The 22146-nt window shown below is 42.8% G+C and overlaps 1 protein-coding gene across 1 annotated transcript in view; it reads left to right on the plus strand.

The window, feature by feature from the left end:
• LOC124614042 (integrin alpha-PS5-like) overlaps positions 1 to 22146 on the plus strand; it is a 586089-nt gene that overhangs the window by 414902 nt on the left and 149041 nt on the right. Inside the window, exon 14 of the mRNA XM_047142872.1 lies at positions 17724 to 17823. Coding sequence (XP_046998828.1) covers positions 17724 to 17823 — 100 coding nt within the window. The remainder of the gene's footprint in view (positions 1 to 17723; positions 17824 to 22146) is intronic.

Consider the following 22146-nt stretch of genomic DNA (forward strand, 5'->3'; position numbering starts at 1 on the left):
CTCTTTCCTGACGAGGCAACCATTGGTTGCGAAAGCTAGAATTTTGTGTGTATGTTTTGTGTTTGTTTGTGTGTCTATCGACCTGCCAGCGCTTTTGTTTGGTAAGTTTCATCATCTTTCTTTTTAGATATATTTTTCCCACGTGGAATGTTTCCCTCTATTATATTCATATATATATATATATATATATATATATATATATATATATATATTAATAGAGGGAAACATTCCACATGGGAAAAATATATCTAAAAACAAAGATGATGTGAATTACCAAACGAAAGCGCTGGCACGTCGATTGACACACAAACAAACACAAACATACACACAAAATTCAAGCTTTCGCAACATACTGTTGCCTCATCAGGAAAGAGGGAAGGAGAGGGAAAGACGAATGGAAATGGGTTTTAAGGGAGAGGGTAAGGAGTCATTCCAATCCCAGGAGCGGAAAGACCCACCTTAGGGGGAAAAAAGGATGGGTATACACTCGAACACACACACATATCCATCCACACATATACAGACACAAGCAGACATATTTAAAGACAAAGAGTTTGGGCAGAGATGTCAGTTGAGGCGGAAGTGCAGAGGCAAAGATGATGTTGAATGACAGGTGAGGTGTGAGTGGCAGCAACTTGAAATTAGCGGAGATTCAGGCCTGGTGGGTAACGGGAAGAGAGGATATATTGAAGAGCAAGTTCCCATCTCCGGAGTTCGGATAGGTTGGTGTTGGTGGGAAGTATCCAGATAACCCGGATGGTGTAACACTGTGCCAAGATGTGCTGGCCGTGCACCAAGGCATGTTTAGCCACAGGGTGATCCTCATTACCAACAAACACTGTCTGCCTGTGTCCATTCATGCGAATGGACAGTTTGATGATGGTCATTCCCACGTAGAATGCATCAAAGTGTAGGCAGGTCAGTTGGTAAATCACGTGGGTTGTTTCACACGTTGCTCTGCCTTTGATCGTGTACACCTTCTGGGTTACAGGACTGGAGTAGGTGGTGGTAGGAGGGTGCATGGGACAGGTTTTACACCGGGGGCGGTTACAAGGATAGGAGCCAGAGGGTAGGGAAGGTGGTTTGGGGATTTCATAGGGATGAACTAACAGGTTACGAAGGTTAGGTGGACGGCGGAAAGACACTCTTTGTGGAGTGGGGAGGATTTCATGAAGGATGGATCTCATTTCAGGGCAGGATTTGAGGAAGTCGTATCCCTGCTGGAGAGCCACATTCAGAGTCTGGTCCAGTCCCGGAAAGTATCCTGTCACAAGTGGGGCACTTTTGTGTTTCTTCTGTGGGGGATTCTGGGTTTGAGGGGATGAGGAAGTGGCTCTGGTTATTTGCTTCTGTACCAGGTCGGAAGGTTAGTTGCGGGATGCGAAAGCTGTTGTCAGGTTGTTGGTGTAATGCTTCAGGGATTCCAGACTTTAGCAGATTCGTTTGCCACAAAGACCTAGGCTGTAGGGAAGGGACCATTTGATGTGGAATGGGTGGCAGCTGTTGTAATGGAGGTACTGTTGCTTGTTGGTGGGTTTGATGTGGACGGATGTGTGAAGCTTTCCATTGCACAGGTGGAGGTCAACATCAAGGAAAGTGGCATGGGATTTTGACTAGGACCAGGTGAATCTGATGGAACCAAAGGAGTTGAGGTTGGAGAGGAAAATCTGGAGTTCTTCTTCACTGTGAGTCCAGATCATGAAGATGTCATCAATAAATCTGTACCAAACTTTGGGTTGGCAGGCTTGGGTAACCAAGAAGGCTTCCTCTAAGCGACCCATGAATAGGTTGGCGTACTATGGGGCTATCCTGATACCCATGGCTGTTCCCTTTAATTGTTGGTATGTCTGGCCTTCAAAAGTGAAGAAGTTGTGGGTCAGGATGAAGCTGGCTAAGGTTATGAGGAAAGAGGTTTTAGGTAGGGTGGCAGGTGATCGGCGTGAAAGGAAGTGCTCCATCGCAGCGAGGCCCTGGACGTGTGGGATATTTGTGTATAAGGAAGTGGCATCAATGGTTACAAGGATGGTTTCCGGGGGTAACAGATTGGGTAAGGATTCCAGGCATTCGAGAAAGTAGATTTCCCCACCATGTTATAGTTCTGGGTGGAGATTTTAATTTGCCGGATATAGACTGGGAGACTCAAACGTTCATAACGGGTGGCAGGGACAAAGAATACAGTGAAATTTTTTTAAGTGCTTTGTCTGAAAACTACCTTGAGCAGTTAAACAGAGAACCGACTCGTGGCGATAACATAGTAGACCTTCTGGTGACAAACAGACCCGAACTATTTGAAAAAGTTAACGCAGAACAGGGAATCAGCGATCATAAAGTGGTTGCGGCATCGATGATTTCAGCCTTAAATAGGAATATTAAAAAGGGTAGGAAGATTTTTCTGTTTAGAAAAAGTGACAAAAAGCAGATTTCAGAGTACCTGTTGGCTCAACACAAAAGTTTTGTCTCAAGTACAGATAGTGTTGAGGTACAGTGGACAAAGTTCAAAACCGTCGTACATAATGCGTTAGATGAGTATGTGCCAAGCAAGATCGTAAGATAAAATCCACCATTTCTAGTCCACAAACAGTTCCTTTCATCTATTAAACAACCATTTCGTCTAGTTCTGATAAGTTTCGCTTTATTTCCATTTCCGTTTTTCCCACATCACTGATAATTTTTAGCCGCTTCCCACAGGTTTTAACATCATTATTTCTTCGCCAGACAATTGTTAGCCTCATTTTCATAATCTGCCACCACAAAACAACTCTTTTTAATACATTTACACGCCGTTTTATCGAAATTTTCCCGAATCTCTCCATCCTTTAACATGTTTTGGCGGCGACACAACCACCTAACCTTTGTGCACATCGTTGTCTACCAACCCAAGTTCACCACAGGATCAACGTAGCCCAGCTTTATCCAACACTTTCTCTCCTTTTTTCACAACACTTCTACAGTTACTTTCTCCAGTTATTTTCATTTTCATTTCAACCTCATGTTACACTTTCCACCTTCTAATACCATGTCACCCTCACAACATCCCCACAACGACCCCATTAAGTTTTATTTACATTCCCTCCGCAAACATGCCTTCACCCTAGCCAGATTACGCTCGCATAATTTATTTTCTCAGGCTTGTCTGACATTTGGCATTACCCCCAAAGGCCTCACACTTAAAGTTCCCATCTCTGGCTGCAACCCTTCTTTCCATCAGTCCCTATACCAGTTCCAAACTGAACAATCCATTGCCCTCACCCACCTAATCCTACACCTACACATCAACTCAGCCAATGAACACACCCATCAACTTCTATCCTTAATAAAAGTCCTCAATCTTTCCTCTCCCACATCCACACCGGCTGTTCAGAGCATCCTCCTACAGGCCAACCGCAAATTAGAACAGCATGCCACCCTTCACCTCAAAAAACTATCCAATCTCCTGGTTTCCCACCTCTGGAAAGGCAACTCACTCACCCTTCACAACATTTCCAGCAAACCTCAACCACCTGTCGTTGCATACAAACCCAGACTCTCCCATCTACTCAGTCTCCCACTTCCAGCTCCACTCCCTCCAAAACCTCAAAATTCCAATCAACACAATCTGGCACCACAACACCCTAATTCAGTAGTTAACCTTTCCTCCAAACCTCTCTCCCAATCCGAAACCTCTGTCCTATCCAAAGGCCTCACCTTCAGCCCCACTCCCAGATTCAACCAAACAGCCCTCATCAAAGATTTACTGTCCTACACTCGTACTCTCTGCTGGAAGTATCACTGTGCCACGAAGAAAAATGATCCTAATCCTACCCCTAATGATCCAATTCCCCAAGACACTATCCAAATTGAACCCTGCCTGGAACAGTTCCGTCCTCCTCTTCCTCAAAATCACCCTCTCCAAACCTTCCAGGAATTTCTGACTTCCAGCCTTGCCTCTCAATCCTTCTTAAAAAACCTTAATCCTACTCCCAACATCACCACTGCTGAAGCCCAGGCTATCTGTGATCTGAAGGCTGACCGGTCCATCGTCATTCTTCCGGCGGACAAGGGTTCAATGATCGTGGTACTTGATCGCTGGGAGTATGTGTCTGAGGGACTGCGTCAGCTTTCAGACAATACCACATACAAAGTTTGCCAAGGTAATCCCATTCCTGATGTCCAGGCGGAGCTTCAAGGAATCCTCAGAACCTTAGGCCCCCTACAAAACCTTTCACCTGACTCCATCAACCTCCTGACCCCACCGACACCCCGCACCCCTACCTTCTACCTTCTTCCTAAAATTCACAAACCCAATCATCCCGGCTGCCCCATTGTAGCTGGTTACCAAGCCCCCACAGAACGTATCTCTGCCTACGTAGATCAACACCTTCAACCCATTACATGCAGTCTCCCATCCTTGATCAAAGACACCAACCACTTTCTCGAACGCCTGGAATCCTTACCCAGTTCGTTACCCCCAGAAACCATCCTTGTAACCATTGATGCCACTTCCTTATACACAAATATCCCGCACATCCAGGGCCTCACTGCGATGGAGCACTTCCTTTCACGCCGATCACCTGCCACCCTACCTAAAACCTCTTTCCTCATTACCTTAGCCAGCTTCATCCTGACCCACAACTTCTTCACTTTTGAGGCCAGACATGCCAACAATTAAAGGGAACAGCCATGGGTACCAGGATGGCCCCTTCATACGCCAACCTATTCATGGGTCGCTTAGAGGAAGCCTTCTTGGTTACCCAGGCCTGCCAACCCAAAGTTTGGTACAGATTTATTGATGACATCTTCATGATCTGGACTCACAGTGAAGAAGAACTCCTGAATTTCCTCTCCAACCTCAACTCCTTTGGTTCCATCAGATTCACCTGGTCCTACTCCAAATCCCATGCCACTTTCCTTGATGTTGACCTACACCTGTCCAATGGCCAGCTTCACACGTCCGTCCACATCAAACCCACCAACAAGCAACAGTACCTCCATTACGACAGCTGCCACCCATTCCACATCAAATGGTCCCTTCCCTACAGCCTAGGTCTTCGTGGCAAATGAATCTGCTCCAGTCCGGATTCCCTGAACCATTACACCAACAACCTGACAACAGCTTTCGCATCCTGCAACTACCCTCCCAACCTGGTACAGAAGCAAATAACCAGAGCCACTTCCTCATCCTCTCAAACCCAGAACCTCCCACAGAAGAACCAAAAAAGTGCCCCACTTGTGACAGGATACTTTCCGGGACTGGATCAGATTCTGAATGTGGCTCTCCAGCAGGGATATGACTTCCTCAAATCCTGCCCTGAAATGAGATCCATCCATCATGAAATCCTCCCCACTCCACAAAGAGTGTCTTTCCGCTGTCCACCTAACCTTCGTAACCTCTTAGTTCATCCCTATGAAATCCCCAAACCACCTTCCCTACCCTCTGGCTCCTACCCTTGTAACCGCCCCCGGTGTAAAACCTGTCCCATGCACCCTCCCACCACCTCCTACTGCAGTCCTGTAACCCGGAAGGTGTACACGATCAAAGGCAGAGCCACGTGTGAAAGCACCCACGTGATCTACCAACTGACCTGCCTACACTGTGATGCATTCTATGTGGGAATGACCAGCAACAAACTGTCCATTCGCATGAATGGACACAGGCAGACAGTGTTTGTTGGTAATGAGGATCACCCTGTGGCTAAACATGCCTTGGTGCACGGCCAGCACATCTTGGCACAGTGTTACACCGTCCAGGTTATCTGGATACTTCCCACTAACACCAACCTATCCCAACTCCGGAGATGGGAACTTGCTCTTCAATATATCCTCTCTTCCTGTTACCCACCAGGCCTCAATCTCTGCTAATTTCAAGTTGCCGCCACTCACACCTCACCTGTCATTCAACAACATCTTTGCCCCTGCACTTCTGCCTCGACTGACATCTCTGCCCAAACTCTTTGTCTTTAAATATGTCTGCTTGTGTCTGTATATGTGTGGATGGATATGTGTGTGTGTGTGCGAGTGTATACCCGTCCTTCTTTCCCCCTAAGGTAAGTCCTTCCGCTCCCGGGATTGGAATGACTCCTTACCCTCTCCCTTAAAACCCACATCCTTTCGTCTTTCCTTCTCCTTCCTTCTTTCATGATGAGGCAACAGTTTGTTGCGAAAGCTTGAATTTTGTGTGTATGTTTGTGTTTGTTTGTGTGTCTGTCGACCTGCCAGCACTTTCATTTGGTAAGTCACATCATCTTTGTTTTTAGATATATTTTTCCTACGTGGAATGTTTCCCTCTATTATATATATATATATATATATATATATATATATATATATATATATATAGACACACACACACACACACACACACACATACTTAGAATCTTATGGGGTACCATTATCACAACCTTAATGTTTCATCACTATAATTCTTAAAGCGTATAACACCTTATCCAATAGTGTGATTACACGGAATACTTTCACTGCATCGCCCATGTGGGGCCAGATGCTAACACTTCAATTATTTAGCAAAATTGGATCACGTTTTGCACAGACAACACATGTTCTCATATAAGGATGTAAAGTAACACTGCCAGTCCATACTGCAGTGAACAAAATAGAATAAATAGACAGACCACAACTTTGTGTAACTTTGGCAAACCAGACCAATCACAAAAAGTGACATGACATGATGGAACAACTAAAAGGGCCACACTTCATGAGACCAATTTTTATCAGACTCAAACAACACTAACCTTGTTCTGCGTTGATAAATGCTGCACAAAATGTGTAGCACCCAGTGCCATTTGATCTAGAGTGCTGACTGTTCAGCAGTTTAAGCAGTTCTAGATGTTGGCTGTTGGTAATACAATCAGATCATCTCGCACTACTGAGCCCGATTCTACATCAAAAGTGAGCACATGGATACACAGTGAAACTAAAGGGTTCAGTAATGGATCACAATGCAAATGCATCTGCATGCATCACCGAGTATCATCCTAGAGGGCACACTTGGACAAATCTGACTGATGGCTACAGCAACATAAAAAACTCTCACAGAAAAACATTATAAAACATCAATGCCCCACTAAATTATATATATATATATATATAAAAAAAATCTTCTTTCAACGCATAATGTCCGCTTTTGCATTATCAGCACCACAGGCATAACAAAAAAATTCCTTTAGATGGATAATTAAAAGAACTACGTGGAATCTACAGTTCACTACTGCCAGCTGGTACTGTGTACCCAAAAGAAAAACTTATATTTGACACTCCATGCTCTGGTGCCATACTACAACACACCACGTAAGTGGCTCACAAACAGGAGATCTTATGATAAGTAATTCACAGAGCCAACTTCCACTATTTGCTTACCCCAGGCAGTCCTCATTTCTCAGGGAGGACACTCTGATGACAATGCAGAGGTGATTTGCAGGCCAGCGCCACCCAAGTTTGCTGTCAGGTGGATGGATGTGTAAATTCAAACTGCTGGAATGATGACTGAGTAGCATAATCTCTCTCTCTTCCTCCCCCACCCACAAAACTGCTGTGTACTCCCAAAGGGAAGGAATGAAAATTAACTTCAGCTGCTTACCCATCATACCACTCTCTTGTTATCCTGCAGTTGTACCATAACTGGAGTATGGAAACACTGAATAACAAAGTGCCCTCTACAGTGGAGCAACAATTTCTTAGAAATCTTTGTGCAAGCCATACTCATTGCAGTCAAATTCTTGAGGAACTCCTTGTCGCCACACTGGAAATTACAAGGTTGCCTTTCATTATTATAATGGTGCTCGCTTGTAAGAAGTGCCACTCTTATGTTGTTTTATGCTTTCTGCCATTTTTCCAGATGATAGCAGGAGAAATTTTCAAGGGCGACAGATCATCACTCCCCCATAAATTAGGCACATAAGCTAATGTCAAATGTGCAGGAGTATTCAGATGGGCAATACAAGCCATGCCACATTCTGCACCACCAACTAGCAAAAGCTCCAACCATAGATAACACAGAAGAAAATCACAGTGATTCATCTCTGGTGGCAGGCATTATTTTCGAAAGCTGTGTTGAAAGCATAAGTGAGCCAATTTAATGTCTCATCCCATCCTGTTTGGTTCCGGTGATAACAGGAAATGAGAGCCACCCAGAAATTTTTATTGACTCTTTCTGAAAAAGGAGGGTTTAGAGTAATATGGTGTGGTATGTTGATGTTTAACCCCATACTGAAACAAAAGTTTTTAAGTTCTCTCTATGTGAGACTTGAGTTTATGTCAATATTTAAATTTCTTAATACCTGTGATGGGTTATTATTTTGAGGATGTTACACTCATTTTATGTTAAAATTTCATATGAATTGCTCCAAACAGAGATCCAGTTGTTGAAACCATATTGTCGATACACTAATTATTCTCTTGAATTTGAATAAGTTAGCTACAGATTCCCATGAGTACTTAATTACAAGAGCAGCCAATGTAAGGGTACAGATATGTTTTTTGATATTTCAGAGGATTTTTGAAACACCTGTATCCTTATCAGTTAGTTTAACTGAGTAATCATTCATAATTGGCATTCAGCTAAATTTAAGCAACATTATTGTCATTAGTTAAAGTATTGAGATGTCTCTTGATTAGTTCCACCATCAGAGACCATCTGCAACATCTTTGTGTGTCTTCTAGATATGTGTGACCACACTGGAACAATCTTTTCCACTTCTCCACAGGCTCATTCGCTGGAGGACTGTCCTCAGCAGTGCACGATCTCCATTTTGTCATAAATTTTTTTACAGAAAGAAGTGATGCACAGTTATATTATTCACCACAGCAGCTCTCTGCTTCTTTTCAGTACATGGTTTATTCATGAGAGACACTCCATCACACTTCTTGTTGTGTCTTTCAGGTTTGTGTGAACACAATGAAACATCTTCTTCAGAGTCCCACATGCAGGAGCATTATACCTATAGACAATCACCATTTCATTGGAATTTCTCACTGCTGACTTGCAGTTGAAAATGACAAATCACTGTATGTGTGGCCATAATACTCAGCTACATAGCAGGTATTTTATTTCTTTTCCTTATAAAAATTCTATCAAGTGACATAACTCAGAGAGTAGTTTTCCTGCGAAGCAACAGTTCCACAGCTACACTTACTTCTTTGTTCACTACAAGTTTTGGAAGTGCTACCCCTTTCCAAATTCTCATTTCCACTCAGATCAGCCAAGCTGTCACCGTGCAATGTTACATCATCGCTCTCAGCAGGTAGTCTAAGACCATCTCCTCTTGAGAAGCTACATTATTTTGCTGTAGTCACTCCTCCTGATGTTTAACAAAATGTTGAAGACAGAAAATGCAAGACCAAAGTAACAGCCTCAGAAACTCATCTAGTGTTTCGTTATCTACAAGCATGTCTGTGGTAGTAGTTGAGAAATGGTTTTAAATTTAGGTAGTTAGTTTGTTATTCATACATACTTTTTTACAAAATGATACAGATATCTTAACTGATAATGACCAGTGAAAAAATTATCTGATTTAGGTATGTAGTAATGTTATCTTTTTAAAAAACACTGCAAGAATAAAAGAAACCACTGTGCAAATAGGGGAAGCATTGAGTCGTCAACAAACACACGCAAAAGAGGAAAAAAAAATTGACTGCTCAGAATCAACCCTTTCTTGAGCTAGGGAAAGGAAACTAGACAGCTTTCTGAATCAATCCTTTATTTAGCCAGGAGACATGCATGTGCATGCTAATGCGCAGTTGCGCAGCCACCCACCCACCCACCCACACACACACACCTATGCCCCTACACATACATAGTACCAGCTGGATGCACAGTGCTGTGATTGCAGTTTGCCAGGTGGACTGGATGGAGTGGGAGTTGGGGAGGGGTAGGGGGGGGCAGTTGGGTAGAAGAGAGAGAGGTTGGCATCAGGAAGAGTGGTTGGGGGTGGGTAGATAGCAGCTCAGAGGGAGGAAGCCATTTTTCTGGCTAGAAATGTGGGTGGGAGGGGTGGCAGGTGTATGGGCTAAGCATGTGATGCAAGGGTCAGAGCTGGGTGGGAGCAGCACAAAGTGAAGGTGACATGGAGGGTTTGAGGACAGGAGGTTACTAGAGATGGTGACAGATATGTTATGAGAGTAAAAGTTGTGTTGCAAGGATTACTCTCATCTGCCTAGTTCAACTGGTGATGGCAGTAAGGAAACAGATGGCTTGGTTGTGAAACAGCATGTTGTGCTCACCTTCATATTGTGTTACTGAGAAGTCAACTTTATTTTTGACTGCAGTTTAATGGTGGCCATTCAGACAGCTCTTTGCTTGTCACGCCAACATAAAAAGCTATGCAGTGATTGCAACAGTGTTTTTTAAATGCAACATGGCTGCTCTCACAGGTGGCTCTGCTTCTGATGGGGTAGGATACGCCTTTCACTTGAATACAGTGACAAGTGCTGGATGGGTGGATTGGGTAGGTCTTACACCTGGGTCTGCCCCAGGTATTGAGCTGAATGACAAGGAACTGGGAGTGGGAGTGGCATGGGGATGGACTAGGACGTTTATGTTGGGTGGGCAACAGAATACCACTTTAGAAGGGGTGGGAAGGCTCTTTGGTAGAATGTCACTTGTTTCAAGGTATGATGAGAGATAATCAAAGATTGGTGAAGATTCAGTTGCTCAAGTCAAGGGCAATTTTGGGTGATGAGGGTGCGCTCCTTTATAATTGAATCTTGAGTGTGGTCAGAGGGTTAGGGCTGTGTAAGGATATGGCACAACAAATCTGATTGTGGACTAGGTTTGGGGGCTAGTGCCTGTCTGTGAAGGCCCTCGTGAGAACTTCAGCATACTGGGTGTGTGGTGGTGGGTCCGTATAGGAGAGGTTTTTTGGTGTGGAAGGCATGACAGCTGTCAAAATGCAGGTACTGTTGGTGGCTAGTGGGTTTAATATGGACAGAAGTATGGAAGGAGCCATGAAAGAGTTGGAGTCAATGTCCAGGAAGGTGGCACATTGGTTTCAGAAGGTTGAAGTGAGGCAGACAGGAGAGAAGGTGTTGAGTTTATGGAGGAATGAGGATAGGCAGTCTTTGCCCTGAGACCAGATCACAAAGATGGCATGTATGAACCCAAACCAAACACAGGGTTTGAATTGGGGTTTTGGGAGTCTAGGAAGAGTTTCCTTTAGTCAGCCCATAAAAAGATTGGCATAGGAGTGCACCATGTGGATGCATATGGCTATGCTGCACGTTTGTTAATATACCTTTCCTCCAGCAGAGAAGTAGTTGTGTGTCGGGGTATAGTTGGTAAAGTGTGAAGAATTAGGTATTGGTTTTGTAGTCTGGAGGATGTTGGTAGAGTTGGTGTCCATTGTTGTTAGAGTCATGAGAATGAAGGATGTTGGTATAGAGGGAGATGGCATCAACAGATCTCAGCAGAGTGCCAGATGGTAAGGGAACAGTAACGGTGGAGAGTCGGTGAAGGAAATGATTTACGCCTTTCATATAGGAGGGTGGGTTGTGGGAAAAAGGCAGCAGGACAGGAATTCTCTCTGTGAGAACACAATAAACAGTCATAAGGGGTGTCCTGGATGGTAGGGTTTACGAACTCGAGGAAGCATGTAGAAGGTTGGACTGTGGGACTGGGTGTAATGAGGAGAGAGAGAGAGATGCATGGGAGAGGTTCTGGGATGGACTTAACGATTTTTAGAGGGACTGGATATCATGCTGGATTTCTGGAATGGAGTCACTATGGCAGGACTTGTAGGTGGAGATATCCGACAGCTGACAGAGTCCTTCTGCCAGTTAATGCATGTGCTCCACAACTACTGTGGTGGAGCCTTTTTTGGCAGGTAGAATTATAAAGCTGGGATCAGTCTTTAGATGGTGGGATGTGGTTCTTTCTGTGGATATGAGGTTGGTTTCCCTGTTGAGGAATTTGGGGAATCATGGTGAGGAAAGTTTTAAGGTTAGGAAATAGTTAATAGATGGTGATTTGGAGGGCAGAGGGGCTGGATCATGATTGGATGGAGGAGTAAACTGAGTCAGTCAGAATTCAGTACTGGTTTAGTATAAAGTCTGAGTACTGGGGTTAGCAGTAAAAGAGTGTTTCCAATGTAGGGTCTGGGATAAGGAGGGAATTTCTTTAAAAAACACAGTGCATTTGAATTTGTAAGTGGAGCAAAAGGTAAGGTCTTTGGAAAGAGCTGTTATGTGGGACAGGCTTTTGGAGGACTGTGTGTGTGTCTGTGTGTGTGTGTGTGTGTGTGTGTGTGTGTGTGTGTTTTATTGTTGTGTAATGTGTGAGTGTTTTCTGTTTCTGAAGAAGGACATTTTTCAAAAGTTGAAATATTTCTAGCATTCTTTTTCATTACTCCTGTCTGCAGTTCAGTGCCTCCTCTACATGGTGAATAGCAAACTATTCTTTTCATATTACACACACATACACATATACACACACACACACACACCCACACCCACTCACCCACCCACCCACACACCCGCACACACACACACACACACACACACACACACACACACACACACACAGAGAGAGAGAGAGAGAGAGAGAGAGAGAGGGAGAGAGAGAGAGAGAGAGAGAGAGAGAGAGAGAGAGAGAGAGAAAATTGTGTCACAAAATTTTAACCCTGCATAGCTGATGCCAGTAGGAATCAAAATTACTAATGTTGTGTAGGTTGACAATGCTTTGATTGGCTGTTGGATTGCCCTGTTGTAATTCCTTGGTTGATGGGCAGTGCTATGTTGTCAGTTCACACATACAGATGTCCCTTGCCCCATCACTGCCCCAGCATGATACACAAACATGTCAAATAGGTCTCCACCTCACATCAGAGGTATACACACTTAAGCTCCACTTTGGATCACACACACATCACCTGCAATTTAGTCATACAGTAAGCATTGTGGCACGGTATTCATTTCAAAAACAGTGAGATATGGTTTTTTGTTTATGGACCAGCCAGTGGTAATGCACATGAAGCTTGATGGTTGTATGAGGAACGGTACCCAGCAAGACACCACCCACACCCACAAATGTTTACAGCAGTTCACTGGTGACTTGGTGAAACAGGCTCATTAGCGGGATATCATAGTGATGCTGGAAGACCTCAAACATGATGGGATGCTGCATTTGAAGAGACTGTTCTCAAACACTTGAGAAAGCACCTACGACAAATACTCCAGTGGTTGGACATGACATGGGGATCACTCATGGCTTAGTCTGGGAAGTTTTTAGGGATGACAGCCAGCACCCATTTAATCTTCCTGGCAGATTAAAACAGTGTGCTACACCGAGACTTGAACTCGGGACCTTTGCCTTTCATGGGTAAGTGCTCTATCATCTGAGCTACCCAAGTACAACTCACGCCCCATCCTCACAGCTTTACTTCTGCCAGTACATCATCTCCTACTTTTCAAACTTCACAGAAGCTCTCCTGTGAACCTTGCAGAACTAGCACTCCTGGAAGAAAGGATATCAGCGCATACTCTGCTGCAGGGTGAAAATCTCATTCTGGAAACATCCCCCAAGCTGTGGCTAAGCCAAGTCTCCACAGTATCCTTTCTTCCAGGAGTGCTAGTTCTTCAAGATTTTCGGGAGAGCTTCTGTGACGTTTGGAAAGTAGGAGACAAGGTACTGGTGGAAGTAAAGCTGTGAAGACGGGGCGCAAGTCATGCTTGGGTAGCTCAGATGGCAGAGCACTTGCCCGCAAAATGCAAAGGTCTTGAGTTTGAGCCTCAGTTTCGCACAAAGTTTTAATCTACCAGGAAGTTTCATATCAGTGTACACTCCACTGCAAAGTGAAAATCTCATTCCAGCATCCATTTAGTTTCCACACTGTCAAAGACCTAAATCCTGTGGCAGATTATGAACACAGGCTAGCGTTTTGTCAGTGGTTTCTGTGATGTGTTGCATGAGATCCTGTCTTCCCTCACATTGTGTTGTTTACCAATTACAATACTCAAAACATTCATTACTGGTCAAGGAGAAATCCTCATGTCGTGTACATCCACAGACACCAGGAATTATTTTTGCTTATCATTTGGGCAGGCATTGTGGATGACCATCTGATAGGGCTGGTCCGTCTACCTCCATGACTTATTGGGGCAAACTACCTTCACTTTTTGCAAGAAACTCTACCAAGCCTGCTGAAAGATGTTCCCCTGGACATATGGCTATAAATGTGGTTGCAGCATGATGGGGTGCCTGCACATGACAATTGTGCTCTGCACAGATATTTAAATGAACTCTTTGGCATCTGGGTAATTGGCAGAGGTGCTCAGAGGACATGCTCCCTGCTATCACCAGACCACACGCCACCATACTTTTTCCTGTGGGGACTCTTCAAGGTTCTAGTTCACCCACCCAGACATAAACCATGTACAAACGAAGAGGAATTAATGGATTGCATTCAACATGCTGCCAATCACATCAGGGCAGTGTCAGGAACTGTGAAAGAGTTCAGAAAAATACAGTTTGACAGTACCAAGCTTGTGTAGTGACAGAGGTTCACCGGTTAGAGCACCTGCTTTAAGTAAACCAAGTCCTAACTACAAAAAAGGCCCTTTTCCGGGCTGACACAATTTGTAAAAGACTTTCTGTACTTGAACTAACAGCTGTTGAAGGGTTTGTGTTGGGATCCTGGCAGATTCACCCCCAGGCCCGCAGAGTGGAAGACTAGTGCACTACCACCGAGTGTGCGGGCTTCCTTGGATACGTTGCAATCTCTGGCATGCAAAGCATTCCCCATTCCCTGTCATGCATTGTCCAGAGCATCCAATAACAGGGCAGTCCCACAGCCAATTGGAGTGTGTGGTACCAAGTTTCTTTAGTTTAAAAATTATGTGTTGTTGACTTACAAATCATTGGTCATTTTGGTTCCTACTGGCATCTTATCTGTTATCTATGGTTAAAATTTTGTGACAAGATTTTTCTCCACATTGGTGCTCAGGTTAACTTTTAGTTTTGATGTGTAACTTAAAATTCACTCCAAGTTTCTAGCATAATTCATAAAGAAGATATAGTCTTGTTACAATGGATAAATCTATTTGAAACACTGTGTAATGGCTAAAACTCAAAGCTTCTGGGACAGCATAATAGATGAGTCTATTGCAATAGGTTTGTCAGGAAATTCAACAGTGACGAAAATTTCAATCTGGAAATGTTAGTGTTGTGTCTAGACAAGACAGCCTAGACACAATGAGAGGAAGCCAAAAGGCACGCGCTAAGCCAAAGCAGGGTGCGTGAGGTCTGAAACAGGATACGTAATGAATGCTATAAAGAAAAGTACGTAGCTTCTGGAATACTTAACTTTAATCCATCCTTTTGGTACATCTGGAGATTGTGGCAATACAAGTGAGACTCTTTAGATACATGCAATGTTACTAATGGCGCCTTGCTAGGTCGTAGCCATGGACTTAGCTGAAGGCTATTCTAACTATCTGCTCGGCAAATGAGCGAGGCTTCGTCAGTGTAGTCGCTAGCTACGTCGTCAGTACAACTGGGGCGAGTGCTAGTCAGTCTCTCGAGACCTGCCTTGTGGTGGCGCTCGGTCTGCGATCACACAGTGGCGACACGCGGGTCCGACATGTACTAATGGACCGCGGCCGATTTAAAGCTACCACCTAGCAAGTGTGGTGTCTCGCGGTGACACCACAGTTAGCATTTGGCACTCTTAAACATAAATTTTCTCTGGTTATAACATCAACCAGAGTGAAACTTAATGAAGAGATATATGCGGCAAAAGCACATGTACTGTAAAATAAATGTACATCTTATGGAATAATGAGTGCCAGGTGTCCAAAACGAGTTTAAATAGTGGAATGTAACCAGTAAAGTATACAGTCTGATTGGAGTGCTTGAAGTGGCAAGCAGGTCTCTAAGCATTGCTTTGAAAACCTATTGAAGATGACTACATCAGTCAATGAAATATTGTGTACAAAAAATTAATCAAATTGATTGATCACTGGAAAAAATACCTTTTACCACTCATACTAGTTAGACTTGAGATATCACATATTCCATTTATTTACTACTTCATGGGACCCTTATTGTTGCATTCAATTCCAAGAAATTTGAATCTTTGTTGTCAACAATTTCTACAGTCATATCTACGCATCTACACAACCACTCCATTAATGAGAAGTTTAAACCTAACAAATAATACAAAATAGTAGTAAATAATAAATACATAGAGGAAAAAAGTGAGTTAAAAAGTGGGAGAATGGAGAGAGAGAGAGAGAGAGAGAGAGAGAGAGAGAGAGAGAGAGAGATACTCGTAGTCCTGCCACCCAACCTGTCTCTATTGCCATCAACTAGCTCATTCAATGTACCTTGCATGAATATTTACCATTGATGTGACATTTCAATTTCTTCTGTTCTCACCCATTCCATTTTCATTAATAACTTGATACCCTTCCTCCCACTCTACCTTTCCTACTCACCTGTAAGTGTCTTCATTTCTTTTCTTAACTTATTTGTATTTTTTTGAAGATTTTGTCATACTGTCTTTCTATCATTATTGCTGTGATATAGTTTTTTATTGTCGTTATGATGTTGGCAGGTCCACTTCCTCCACCACATTTATTTCATTTTTGTTTTATGCGGATCATGTTCCATGCCTTTCTCTCTCCTTCTCTTTTCTACTGTTGTATATTTTTGTGCACTTGACCATTTCATGACCATTTCATACACTTCTCTTTAACTGCCAAATGAGCATTTCATGCATGTTCCTTTACTTTAAGTAATCCTCTCTACTCTTCCATCTTTTCACTATACTGCCATTCTCACCATACCATTTACACGATTTCTCATTGACTAGGTCAATCAAATTGGTGCATTGGGTAAAGTGCTGGTTTGGAGAAATAGATTCAAATAACTGTCTACAGACCTAAATTTTTGTTGGGTTTCTTGAAGAAATCAATTTGATCATCAGTGTAGTTCGCTTGAAAACAGCATGATTGATTTCTTTCTTCATCCTTGTGTTATCCAAGCTTAAGTTCCATCTTGGGTGACATTACTAGTCATTAGATAAAAATCCTAATCTCCTTACCTTATTCCTGCCAAAAGAATGAATAAACCAAGCTCTAAAGATGACCCCAATTTCATGGAAAATGAATGGTTTATTTAATATAAAGTACGCTGCCATTACAATTACCATATAATTACAGTGGTGGAGGAGTTGAATGCTACTTTGACTAAAGTGATAAAGCTCATGTTTGTTAGCTTTTTATTCAGTTGTTTATTCATTGACAGATCTTTAACAAAAGGAACCAGAATGTCATATTAATTAAAAAAGGAAATAATGTTTAAAAATTAACTAATTCATGCATACAATGATATTGCCTCATGTAGGACTAAGTGTGTGTGTTTGTGTGTTTGTGTGTGTGTGTGTGTGTGTGTGTGTGTGTGTGTGTGTGTGCGTGTGTGTGTGTTTGTGTGTGTGTAAGTGTGCAAATCATGTCAGAATTAATGGCACAGCACAGCAGCTGCATATCTCAACCCATCTAGTTGTCGTATGTAAAAGTTTAATTGGTTAACCGCCCCATTCCAAGTAGTTACAAGTGTTATAGTCTTTTTACCCTATAAACTGTAATATTTGTTAGAGATCATTTTATATTGGTCATTTGTGTTTGTTGCTTGAGACTTAACATTTCAGTAGAACTCTGCTCTGATATCCAAAAGATTGTCAGTTAATTGTATAATTTGTTATAATCTTACAGTTAACCATTGTTTGTCATTGTCGTAGGAGGATCCAGATACCCTAAAAGATATTGAACTCAATTTATTAATTGAAATGGAAAATAAAACTGGAAACACTATCGTGATACGAAAGGATAAACGAGAAGGTAAGCGTAGTAGTTCTTTCACTGCAGACAATCTGCAGAACTACCTGTGGTTAGATCAATTGTGAGTTTATACCTAAATTGTGAGAACATTAAAAAAAAATAAAAAAAGAACAAAACAGGACTCAGATTAGTTTTTGAGCTCTCATTCTTTTTCTGGTAAAAGTACACACATTCACACAAACAACCAAACAAATTCCCAAATGTGCACTCCCAAAGTTCAGTGAGACTGATTATTGATTATCAGTTACTAAGAGTAGTACCTGGGCAGATAAAGATGTGGAGGGGATATGGATGTGTGAGGCAAGGGGGGATAGCGGGACAGAGTACGAGAGCTCTTTTAACAGATGTCTCAGCAGCTGCACAAGGTTGAAGTTCAGAGGATAGAATGAGGAAGAGAGAGGGGTTGGTGGAGGGGAGGGGAGGAAAGATTAGAAAGGTGAAGATGGAGCCGGGGAGGGGAGAAAAAAAGGGGAAATGATGGAAGAGAGAGAGAGAGAGAGAGAGAGAGAGAGAGAGAGAGAGAGAGAGAGAGAGTGAGAGAGAGAGAGAGAGAGAGAGAGCTGCTGGAGGGGGCCGAGAATGCCCACAAGGGGGAGGGGGAGGGGGAGAGGAAGAGTGGATCACACACCCATCCAGAAAGTCAATCCAGACTTTATAATCCTTCCTGGAGACAAAGACTCTATGACACTGGTAATGAATCATAGTGGCGATGTTACTGTAGGTCTCTGCCAACTTTCTAACACCTTTGCATACAAACCCTACAACCATGATCCCAACCCTAAAGTCCAACAGGATCTCAGCAGCTCCTCGAGGATTTAGGTCCATCTGTAAATCTGATACCAGAATCCATCTCTTTCCTCAACCCAGAAACTTCCCCTACCTTTTACCTTCTCCCCAAACTCTACAAATCCAATCCCACAGATCTCCCCACTGGTCATCCCATTTTGCTGGGTACAATGCTCCCACTTTTTTTGACCAATACCTCCAAACTGTTGAACATAACCTGCCATCCTACATTCAAGAAACCACTCACTTCCTTCACCACCTTCCCACAGTTCCAGTCGTGTTACCATTAGACTCCTTGTTAGTCACTCTGGATGTGACATCTATATATGCTAACATCCTCCATACCAATGACTTTGCTACCATGGAAGACTACCTTTCCCAACATATTCCTGATATAGGACCCAAAGTCACCCTTCCAAATTCTCCTTTGAAGGCCAAATCTGTAAACATATCTGTGGTACCTGCATGGAACTGTCCTATGCCAACCTATTTGTGGACCTCTGGAAGAACACTTACTATTTTTGTCTGGTTCTGATTCATTGAGGCATTTTCTCACAGCAAACCTTTGTTCTTTCTCATATTACCTCAACACCTACTCTCAAATCTGCTTCACCTGGTCCTTCTCAGTTCAAGTGCTACCTTCTTAGATGTTGATCTTCACCTCTCAGATAGCTCTGTAAATATATCGGCTCATATCAAGTACACCATCAGCAGCATCTCCACTTTGACAGTCATCACCCATTCTGTGTCAAAAGCTCTTGCTTATAGCCTCACCACCCATGGATGCTGCATTTGAAGTGGAAAGTGGGGATTGCCTAAATATACTGATCACCTTATCAGAGCCTTTATTGACTGGCAATATCATATTGAACTCATCCATAAACAGATATCTTGTGCCATCTCCTCCCATGATACCAGTAAACGTGTTTACCAGCCACTGACCAGCACTGTTCTGATCACCCAGAATCACCCTGGCCCTTGAAAGGCCAGCTTTGACTACCTGTCATTATGTGCTGAGATGAGGAATGTGCTAGCCACAATTCTACATGTGTCACCCAAAATAGTGTCCCATCACCCACCACAAACAGAATATCCTTGTCCATCCCTACTCCAGTCCTGCATCCCATGGGTCATTCCATTGCAGTTGATTCAGTTGCACAAGAGTTGTCCTATACATGCACCCACCACCTCCCGTTGGAGTCCAGGTACAGGCATCTCCTACCCAATAAAAGGCAGAACGGTTTCGGTGACAAGAGAAGTGGTGCAAAACTGGATTGCAAACTTCACACTTGTCTTACTACAGTTGGCTCATGTGAAACACTTAGCTGATCCTCTTCTATGGATATGTGACTCTGTCATTCTCCACAACGTCTTCTCTGAAGAAGGTTAGAGGAACTAAAAAAAATGCCCTCTCTCTTTCTCTCTCACTAGAAATAACTTGGTACCCTCGTACTTTCAGTTCAGTTCAGGTATATTTTCATTTCCACAAGTTTCAAATAAGCATACAACCTCTTGTAAGTCAACTACACTGATAACCATCAGATACTATTAACTATAATTACAATGTGGTGGGTTTAATAACCACCAGAAATTCAATAACAGGTCTTGCTTCCAGCAAGTCTAACACCAAGATTAAGTAAGAGCCTCTAGGTAAATCATGTTTCAATTGTCTGTAACAATTACAATTGTGTAACCACCAAGGAATACTACGTAGTTACTCCTTGCACCTTCCATACAGGTTCTATGGTGCGAGGGGCAAACAGTTGTTGGCATAGCTCATCTGACGCAGCTCTTGTCCTCCCAGGACCAATGTCAATCGTGCACACACAGACATGTGTTGTGCAGTAAATAGGCTCTCTCTCTCATACTTATCTTTAAAACATCACATGTTTGAGGTGTCAGAAGGTTGAGTGGTTCCAGAATTTATGTGGAAATCCTCGAATCACAACATATCCCCCTCGTTAGATCAAACACGTGATATTTTATACATAATTACCATGTACATTAATATCACATAGGACAACACTTCATTTCTCAACAATATATCTCTTTCTATTAATAATCGTAAATACTCTTGTTCTTATTGTGTGGTCATTCTTTTTCTCCATTCTACTACAATTATAAAACTTGAACCTTTCAATCCATGTTGGAGTTAGCTCTTTCAATATCTAAAAATTGACAGTACCAAAATTTTTATTTTATGCTCCTTTTCCAATCGTAAATTCCAGGTGTCATGGACCCTTGAATATTGCAACCTTTAGTCTAATTCTCTGTACTACCTCTACATAATGCCCTCATTAATTGCAGTAGTCTGTAGTCTGGAGGAACTTGGGCAAAATAAAAGTGTTCCTATTGACACTCAGAAAACATAATAATGCTTAATGAAATATAGAATTCAAACTTTCCAGAATAATTCCTACAAAATGTGTGACTTCTGTCATGATACTTTCCTTTTCCCCTTGGATCAGCATCTATACCTTAAGGAGTCATTCCAATCCCGGGAGCGGAAAGACTTACCTTAGGGAGAAAAAAGGACAGGTATACACTAGCACACACACACATATCCATCCGCACATACACAGACACAAGCAGACATTTGTAAAGGCAAAGAGTTTCAAAAAAGTGTGCTTGTGTGTTTTTTATTGTGTCTATCTACCAGCACTTTCCTGTTCGTTAAGTCACAGCAACTTTGTCAGAACTCCGGAGATGGGAACTTGCCCTTCTGGATACTTCCCACTAACACCAACCTGTCAGAACTCCAGAGATGGGAACTTGCCCTTCAGTATATCCTCTCTTCCCGTTACCCACCAGGCCTCAGCCTCCGCTAATTTCAAGTTGCCGCCACTCATACCTCACCTGTCATTCAACAACATCTTTGCCTCTGTACTTCTGCCTTGACTGACATCTCTGCCCAAACTCTTTGCCTTTACAAATGTCTGCCTGTTTCTGTAAATGTGTGTCATTGGCCATTCAAATGCATAGGCAGCTGATTGCTTGTCATTCCCACATAGAATGCTTTGCAGACAGAGACATATGTCTCCCTGTGTCTGTATGTGTGAGGATGGATATGTGTGTGTGTGCATGAGTGTATACCTGTCTTTTTTTTTCCTCTAAGGTAAGTCTTTCCGCTCCCGGGATTGGAATGACTCCTTACCCTCTTTCTTAAAACCCCCATCCTTTCGTCTTTCTCTCTCCTTCCCTCTATCCTGATGAAGCAACCATGGGTTGCGAAAGCTTGAATTTGTGTGTATGTTTGTGTTTGTTTGTGTGTCTATCAACATACCAACACTTTTGTTTGGTAAGTTACATCATCTTTGTTTTTAGATATATTTTTCTTGCAACCCAAGGTTGCTTCACAGGAAAGAGAGAAGGAGAGGGAAAGACGAAAGGATGTGAGTTTTAAGAGAGAGGGTAAGGAGTCATTCCAATCCCGGGAGCGGAAAGACTTACCTTAGAGGAAAAAAAAAGACAGGTATACACTCATGCACACACACACATATCCATCCTCACACATACAGACACAGGGAGACATATGTC

The sequence above is a fragment of the Schistocerca americana genome, chromosome 4, assembly GCF_021461395.2.
Source record: "Schistocerca americana isolate TAMUIC-IGC-003095 chromosome 4, iqSchAmer2.1, whole genome shotgun sequence".
Taxonomy (NCBI): domain Eukaryota; kingdom Metazoa; phylum Arthropoda; class Insecta; order Orthoptera; family Acrididae; genus Schistocerca; species Schistocerca americana.